Source organism: Bidens hawaiensis, unplaced genomic scaffold (assembly GCF_021521415.1).
Source record: "Bidens hawaiensis isolate Kalapana, Puna unplaced genomic scaffold, B.hawaiensis_p1.1 tig00049260_1, whole genome shotgun sequence".
NCBI lineage: Eukaryota > Viridiplantae > Streptophyta > Magnoliopsida > Asterales > Asteraceae > Bidens > Bidens hawaiensis.
This window is the reverse complement of record NW_027498830.1, coordinates 106,002-115,433: the sequence shown is the minus strand read 5'-3', so window position 1 is coordinate 115,433 and position 9,432 is coordinate 106,002. Positions and strand designations below refer to the sequence as shown.

The window sequence follows — 9,432 nt, the reverse complement described above, 5'->3', positions numbered from 1 at the left end:
TGTATATATTACAAGTTGGGGTTCACTTGTAAATGAGCCAAACGAGAATTTTAATATTAAGAGAAATTTCATTTTTTTTTCTTCATTAAAAAATGTCATACTACTTTAAGTTAATACACACACATGTATATATTTATAAATTTGTGCTTTAATTTAAACGAGCCGCGAGCTTTTTGAACAGCCCTATATCCAGCTATCTATTGAAAGTCTAAAATATCCTTAAACAATGGCAAAATAGGAAATCATCACTTTCATAGAGCACATCCAAACACTTGTTTATTACAACATACAATCACTTATATGGCAACCACTAATTTTCTTTTCTTTTTTTTTTTGACATTTAAATAGGTTAATACAAGAACACATTTCAGATCAGCATCTAAAGAACTTATACCAATTATGGAAGAAACGGGTACGGATCAAGATTTTTCAGATTCGCCCGTTGAAGATAACGGCCTGTGTAACAACTCAGAAGGTTATAATGCTGAATCCCGGGACTTAAATGGGGCAGCCATAGTCAAACCCAGTCAACAGGCAACACAGATTATTCAAGCAACTTAGTAATTGCTCTTGAAGAGAATCAAAGACTCAGAAATAACTTGCAAATGGCTGAATCTTTCATCTTTGATCTTAAGCAAGAATTAAACGTGTTGCATAATCATGCTAACGGGATGAATATTGAAACACAAAAGATCACACAACATCTAACAAACGAGATCTCTTCAGGCCTAAAACTAGAAAGAGAGGTTATGTTGCTCAAATCAGAATGTTCAAAGTTCAAAGATGAGTTGCAACAGCTGAGTGAAATAAAATTAAGGTCACAATTTCTGGATAAGACACAAAGTCAACGGGTCAAAGGGCTTTTTCTTGTTGAGGGTCGAATACGCGAGCTCCAGAAAAAGATTCTTATGTTCCGTGAGTCCGATATAAGCTTTATAAACTCGGATTTGGAAATGATTCTTGGTATTGTGCCGAATCTTGAAAAGGGAACGGGAGTTTCAGGAGTTGTTGACTTGGGAGACAGTCAAAGTCAAAGTTTGGAACTTTTATGCCAATTAAACGAAGCAAAAGCCGAAAGGGGGAATCTTGTTAAGAAGATGAATGAAATGGAGTCTTATTACGAGTCACTCGTGCAGGAGCTTGAAGAAAACCGGGACCGGATTCTTGTAGAGTTTCAGAAGCTTAGATATGAACATGCAACTTGCAAATCTGAAACTGAGTCGATACGTCTTTGTATGAAAGATCAAATTTTGAAATTTGAGAAAGAAAGACTTGCTTTAAGTTGTGTTAACGAGGAGCTCGAAAAACGAGTAATGGTTGCTGAAGCATTCGTGCAAGAACTCGAGGAAAATCGAGATCGGATCTTTAATGAGTTTGAAAGACTCAAAAATGAGCATTCGACATGTGACGACACTATCTCAACCTGCAAATACGAGACAGAATCAATACGCCATGATTTGAAACACCAAGCGTTAAAGTTCACTAAAGAAAAACAAGAATTGGAGCGTGTTAAACGGGAACTCGAGAAACGAGTTATGAGTGCTGAGTCACTAGTACAAGAGGTAGAGAATAAACGAGAACAGATATCGGAAGAATTTCGATGCCTTAAAAATGAGCATTCGACATGTGTCGATACTGTCTCGAGCTTGAAAGCCGAGACCAAATCGATACGTGGTGATATGAAAGATCAAGCCTTAAAGTTTGCTAAAGAAAAGCATGATTTGGATTGTGTTCAAGAACAACTGGACAAAAGGGTTAAGACTGCAGAAGCACTCGTGCAAGAGCTTGAGAAGAACCGAGAAGAGATTCTAAATGAGTTAACAAGCCTACAAAACGAGCATTCAACATGTGGCGACACGATTTTGACTCAGAACAATATGAACAACCGAATCTTGAAACTTGAAAAGGAAAGACATGATTTGTGTTGTGTTAACTCGGAGCTCAAGAAAAGTGTTCAAGAACTTGAGGGAAAACAAGAACAAGTTTTGGGTGAGTTGCAAAGCCTACAAAACGAGCATGCGACATGTGGCGGCACGATTTTGGCCCACAAAAATTTGAACAACCAAATCTTAGAACTTGAAAAAGAAAAACATGATTTGGCTTGTATTAACTCGGAACTCAAGAAACAACTCCAAGAACTTGAAGAGACAAGAACAAATTTTGGGTTTCAGAGCCTACAAAACGAGCATTCAACATGTTGCGACACCCTTTTGACCCATGAAAACATGAACAAACAAATCTTGAGACTTGAAAAGGAAAGACAAGATTTGGGTTGTGTTAACTTGGAGCTCAAGAAACAAGTTCAAGAACTAGAAGAGAAACAAGAACAGATTTTGGTTGAGTTTCAAAGCCTACAAAATGAGCATTCGACATGTGACGACACTATTTTGACCCACAAAAATCAAATTTTAAAAGTTGAAAAAGAAAAACATGATTCAGGTTGTGTTAATTTGGAGCTCAAGAAACAGATTCAAGAACTTGAGGAAAAACAAGAACAGATTTTGGGTGAGTTAAAGAGCCTACAGAACGAGCATTCGACATGTGGCGACATGATTTTGACCCAAGAAAATATGAACAACCAAATCTTGAGTCTTGAAAAAGTAAGACATGATTTGGGTTGTGTTAACTTGGAGCTCAAGAAACAGGTTCAAGAACTTGAGGAAAAGCAAAAAGATGTTATGAGCAAGTATCAAACCCTAAGAAACGAGCATTCGACATGTGGTGACATGATTTCGACCCAGAAAGATCAAATCTTAAAACTTGATAAAGAAATGCATGATTTGGGTTGTGTTAACTTGGAGCTCAAGAAACAGGTTCAAGAGCTTGAGGAAAAACAATTGCAGATTTTGGGTGAGTTTCAAAACTTAAAAGATGAGCATTTAACCTATAAATCTGAAACCGAATCGGTGCGCGATGATATGGAAGATCAAATCTTAAAGTCTGGAAAAAGGGTTAAAGAGCTTGAGGAAAACCTGGAAAAGATCCTCTTAGACCTTGAGACCCTAAAAACCGAGCATTCAACATGCGGCGATACCATTTCCGCCTACAAAACCAAGACTGAATCCATACGAGCTGACATGACCAGCCAAATCTTGAAACTAACTGAAGAAAAACATGCTTTAACTTGTGCTAACACAGAACTCAAGAAAAAGATAACGACTTTAGAATCAGCACTCGAAAGGGGTCGTTTAAATTACTCGATTGCGGTTACCAAATTGCAGAAAAATCTTGACTTGTTAGCTGCCCAGGTTTCTTCCATGTTTGAGACCAATCAAAACCTTGTTAAACAAACATTTTCTTCTGAAAATTGCCCAAATTTAGCTCCAAAAGATGTTCAACTTCATGAAATAAGTTGTGAAAGATTATTATATTTAGATGTGTACTCACTTATTCTGGAAGAAGGATTATCAGAAGTGAGTAAATATGCACAAAGTTTGAAACCTGTTCAAGACAAAAACGAGCCCGAAAAGCCATCAGAATCTTTAAGGTTAGCTTTTATGAAAGAACAATGTGAAACAACAGTGCAAGAATTGAAGCACCAGCTTTTTGTTTCCAAAAGGCATGGTGATGATATTTTGATTAAGTTACAAGATGCCCTTGATGAAATTGAGATACGGAAGAAATCGGAAGCTTCTTATTTGAAAAAGATTGAAGATTTGTTGTTTAAAGTCGGGGGATTGGAAGGTGACTTGGAGTCGATGCAGGCTGAACTCGATTGTGCTTTGTTAAATCTTGAATGTTGCAAGGAAGAAAAAGAAAAGATTGTTGCACAGATTATTGAGGTAAAGTAAATAACTTGGTATGATGATATTATTTGTTGTTTAAAATAATTCACTTTTTATAAGGATGGTAAACGGCTTAAGTGCTGCTTTTATCGAAATGTAGTTGGAAAAGATGAAAAACGAGAGATCAATTCTTGCATTGATGAGTCATGACTCAAGTTTTCAAGATTTACAGAGGGAACTTATGCAACTACACAAGGTAATTTGAGCTTTGATTTAAATATACATAAAACTTGGAGTGTATATTTGACAAGGCACCAATCTAACATGAAATCTGTGTTTGGGTTTATTCTAAATGGGGCCGGTCAGTTTTGGGTCAAACTCCATAAACACATTTAGCTAAATGAGCCATGTTTGGGTACCCGTTTGTTTTCGTACACTTAAAAAAATTAGTTTTATTATGCCAAATGTAAAAAAACAAAAGAGAAATAATTGTTGTTTTATAGTTTAAATGTAATTATTTTATATAAATTTACATTTTTGGCTGTATGCCTGCAATTTTAGAGTGTCGATATGTAGAAAGCTAAAAATAAGATAATTCAAATTAACGAATCGTGTCATGTCAACCGGCGATAACTCTTGTCGTGTTCCCCGGTTCATGTGTTTTGACAAGATTCGGTTGACCCGTTTAACCTTTTTATTTTTGAACGTTGTAGAAAGTATATATTTTATTATTTATATATGTAAAAGATAAAGAGAAATAAATGTGATGTTTAACGTAATCATTTCATTTACATTTGCATTTTTGGCCAAAGCCTATAATTTTAGAGTACTTATATGCTAAAGATAAATTAATAGATAAAATGGTGGTGTGTGCATGTCAACCCACTGAACTCGTGTTCAGGTCCATGTGTCTGACACGATTTAGTGTTCGACCTGCGAAAACGGCCAATTTAACATGGGCCCTAGAAATTATAGTTCTAATCATTAGTCTGTTACTAAAGGCGAATGAAGAACTCGAGTGTATGTACCCAAGATTTAAAGATTTCACGGGAGATGGAAACACGTTAGGGAGGGTTCTTGCTTTGGAAATTGAGCTTGCTGGAGCACTTATGGTGAAGAACAAATCAAACATTCAATTCAAAAGGTAGTAGCCATAAGGGTCAAAATGGTAATTTTGTCATTCAGATCAAACGCTTGTCAAACATAATGATCTTTTATGTTTTTGCAGTTCTTTCCTTAAACAACATAGTGATGAAGAAGCAATCTTTAGAAGCTTTAGAGACATCAATGAGCTGATCAAAGACACATTGGAGATCAAGGGTAAATATGTAGATGTGGAAACCGAGTTGCATGAAATGCATGCGCGCTACACGCAATTAAGCCTTCAACTTGCAGAGGTTGAAGGGGAGAGGCAGAAACTTTTGATGACAGTCAAGAATCTGAGATAATAATCTTAATGGAAGTTTTTTGGTAGGGTCAAAGTTAGTCAACCGAGCCGCTAAGGTCAACAGAATCTGTGAATATGTTTTGGTGTTAACTGCAGGGTCATTGAGTAGAAGATGCGTGTTTTCCGGTGGTGTAAATTGCTTTAGCTACAAAAGGGTCAAATTATTTATTAGAATAATCTAACCATGTTTTTGGTCTTTGATGTTTTCTTTGCTTTTTGGCTTTGGTATTCATGTTGTGATTCATGTTTATAAAAAATATATATATTCTTTTATTAGTGATCAAGTTCATCTAACATATGTTGCAATAATGGTAGTGAGTTTGGCAAATCTAATGTTGTGTGTATTCCAGATAGGTAATTCTACCTTTGCATAAAATCAAATAATTTATAGAACTTTTAAGTGACAATTAACTAGTATATATGATTTTTGTCATCATCTAGATACATTATTTGCCCAAAGGTTAGAATAAAGTAATTCTACATATTTTTAGTTGTTTGGTGCCAAAGTTTCTATTTAATCATTTCTGCCCATTGGCCACAATCCACATTAGAGGTGAATAAAAAAAATCGGACTGCGATCCAGAACCGATTCCAAACCCAACTCGAAACCGCTTTAAAAACTGGTTCACTTTCGCTTTAGAAAAATCACATTGGATTTATTGTTTAATAGTCATAAAACTCAAAAACACTCTTTTAATATCTCAAAATCATTCATCTTAAAAAAAGCTTTCAAATAGCATGTGATTGTGATCAATCACAATATTCCACTGATGTTGGATCTTTGTCAAGCAACTTAATGGTTGTACCAGGAATGAAAGATTTCTCAACAAGGTGGAGCCTTTTAAGCTTTTGATTTAAACATAATATCATAACATACTTTATCTTGATGTTCCACATTAAAAGATGAAATTAAATTAAAAATAAAAAAACAAAAACATGTGCTTTTAGCCTACAAAGCTTCTATATACACATCCAAGCATATAACCATACATTCTCTTTCTTTACCCCTTAAGATACCAAGTCAAACTTCCAAACAAACACCCAAAAAAATAAAAAAAATAAAAAAAGAAGTCGAAATGACCACTGACCCTTTTTTCATATGTTATCCGCAACAAGAAACACTGAAAAATCTAGTTTGACATTCTCATAACGCGTGCCCAAGCGAGGCCGGTTCGTCTTACGGTCAGAGAATCGCACATGGACAGTTGCTCTGCTTTGAGGAGCCATCATGCAGGGTGTCTGTCATAAATCCATACGTGTTAGTCTTTGACATTTTAAGTCAAAATTTCAAAATTTGACCTTCATGTATCAATTATCATACTGAATTCTTTGGATATTCAAATGGAAGAAACTCCATATTTTTATCTTTCTTTAATATAAGAGGCATAGATTTTGAGTTAAGAAGTAACATACTTGACTCCAAAAGTCAAACCATGTTATTTTGGGAGATATAGCATCAACATATAAAGCCATTGATCTATATTCTAATATTTTACCATTTAACACTGTTTAATACTTTCAACATCTTAGATGCAGTTGTTTTTCTTTCTTTAGCATGGTGGGGAAAACTCACGGGACCCACCTGTCACTGATGAAATCACTTAAACAAGCCAAGCCACTCGTAAGCTACTCAAGATTAGTTCACCAAAAGCTCAAATAGAGCCAAGCTAACACGAGCTCGAACTTACAAATAAGCTTGTTTAAATTAAACAAGCCAATGTCTGAGCTTCACTTATCGTGCTCAAGCTTGCTCACGACCCTAACGAGACTGTTATTTATATTACTTTTTATTTAATATATTTATTATATCTTTATATAATTATTCTTGTTATATATAATATCATGATAAAATAACTAAATAGTCTATATTATGTTATATATAAAATTTTAAATCATAAATATATGTATACAAAATACTTAAAAATTGTATACAAATTACTTAAAAATAATAATGAGCCTAGCTCGGGCTTGAAAAGCTACTCACAAACTCAAGCTCTTGTAAGTTAAACAAGCTCAGCTTGGGCTAAGGCGAGCCCGGGTTCGTCTCGTTTGGGCAAGTGACCTTAACACGGAGGTAACTTAGCATTTGGTATGAGAAATCCCAAAACGTAACTTATTGCATCTAACCTATAGCAAAGATCTAATCAATACATATAAAAGAATTAGTTACCATTGTTTTTGTCTGGCATGGGAGGGCGCACGACAACAAGCATAGTGATAACACCTCCGGGAACTTCACTCACCGGAGACCTAGATTCCGCAAGCGTTTTATGGTTCTCCAAAATCTTCCCAGCATTGATAAGTTTCATATCATTTATGCTCTTAGGACCCCTTTCTTCATCTATAAACAGTCAAAATATATTCATCATAAGACTAGTATAAGTATAGACATTAAGACATAATGCATACATAAATGGTCAAAATATATACATCAAAGTTGTTAATGGTTTAGGTCTACAGTGTGCTAAAAAGCGCATAGTGTCGTATAATAAGAGGTATAGTGTCCTATTTACATGGAAGGCTTTATTTTAGCCTTCCTACACTTCTTAGGATACTTTGCTTTTTTATTTAAACCATTTTCTATATATATATAAAAAGATCATAAAGCTAATATTTGATTACACTATATAACCAACATACTTCGATATATAACATATCTTAAATAATTTCCGTGTTTTTGACGTCTAAATGACGAAATTTCGGTAACTTTTTTTGTTTTTCCATTATTTTGCGGATGCAGTGGCCTATTCTAAAAAGGGTAGTTGGTTGTATTAATTAATATAATTATTAAAAACGTCAATAAGGCCCACTTTAATCGGTGGTACTTATCAACTTCACCGATAACAATGACAAATAAGGCTAAGTTAGTAAATTACTATTCTTTCATACAATTTTATTTCATTTTTCATACTATTTTGTGAGCACACATTCATCCCTTCCACTCAGGTAACCAAAAACCAAATCCGTCAGTTCCTCATGGGCAAATCAGAAAATACTGGTTGATAAAAGCTGTCAATGTTATTTTGTATCACATTTCACTTCATATTAATTAAATCCCAAAAACGAAAATTAATCGATGAAAACGATGCGGACGGATAAAAGGCCAAAGTTATCAAAAAGTACATTCTAGGACATTGCTATAAAAACTATTTCATCCAAATTTGCAAAATCCCTAAAATTTAGCAACTTTACTAATCTAATTCACAAATTCTTGTCTCAACAATTAACCAATAACTTATTTCAAGATTCAAGAATCAAGCCAAATGCCCAATTCATAAAATAAAAAATTGATTAAAAAAATCAACTTATAATCCACACCAAGAACATGAAACTTGAAGAACAACCCATCACCAAATTGACCCCACAAAGATAAAATTGAACCACAAAAACACATAAAAATAAAATCAAATTCAGTCAAGGCAGTAAATCAAATCATATAGATAAGAAATCAAAATAATAAAATAAAGACAGAATTGACCTTTAGGCAATTGTGAAAGTATAATCTCTTTCAAAGATCCAACAGTGGTGGTGGGACTGTATCTGTTAGGTCCAATATCACTGCCATCAGCTAACCTGAACTTGACTTCAATTGATTCTTCAGTCGCCATTAAAAACCCACCTCAAATTCTCATAACCCACTTGATATTTCCTAAAAAAGATTCAAAAGTTACAATCTTTATTCAAATTAAGATAAAACCCAGATGAAAAAAACCAAGAATTGAATGAATTTGGGTATAATAATAATAAAGGGGTTAGGGTAAGAGAATATGAAGGTTTCTTGACATAGAAAGAAAGAAAGAAGGGAACGAGGAAAGAAAACAACCCCTGTTCTGGTCTTTCTTTTCTTCTCTTTCTATTTATATATTTTTATTTATTAAGGTATTATTTATTATTTATTTTACTTTATTAATTTTAATTAATAAAAGATATTCTAGTGATATTATATTGTTACTCAACAGGAGAGTATAATAATTGATTTGTAATGATTGATTGATTACTAGGTTGGAGCTCGTGTTTCACACGGATGAAAAATATAATAAAATTAAAAAATTATTATATGTAATACATTAATTATAAGTGAATTAACAATATATCATTTAAAAGTCAAGAAATTTAACACAATAACTATTTAAGTGGAGTTGGTAAGCATCTTTTGTTTGAAACATAAGGTCTTTGGTTCGAGGCTTGTATCACACAATAATTCATTTTTCAAAATTTTACAAAATGTTATCTTCATATGAAGATGGTTGTATTTGAAGA

General features: G+C 33.8%; 2 protein-coding genes across 2 annotated transcripts; one reads left to right on the top strand and one right to left on the bottom strand.

The window, feature by feature from the left end:
* Positions 1–348: 348 nt before the first annotated feature.
* LOC143597937 (uncharacterized) lies at positions 349–5,173 on the top strand (the record flags this gene model as incomplete). The annotated part of the gene is made up of 5 exons (XM_077076301.1): positions 349–458; positions 512–3,782; positions 3,886–3,981; positions 4,727–4,869; positions 4,954–5,173. Coding segments are annotated over 5 exons (3,840 nt in total), but the record flags the coding sequence as incomplete, so codon positions are not given.
* Positions 5,174–6,235: 1,062 nt separating this feature from the next.
* Positions 6,236–8,995, bottom strand: LOC143597943 (membrane-anchored ubiquitin-fold protein 3-like). The gene is made up of 3 exons (XM_077076308.1): positions 8,651–8,995; positions 7,343–7,513; positions 6,236–6,411 (listed from the first exon to the last, which is right to left on the bottom strand). Exons 1-3 carry the CDS (start codon positions 8,778–8,780, stop codon positions 6,356–6,358), a joined length of 357 nt encoding a protein of 118 aa, XP_076932423.1. The 5' UTR covers positions 8,781–8,995; the 3' UTR covers positions 6,236–6,355.
* Between the last annotated feature and the right edge of the window lie 437 nt (positions 8,996–9,432).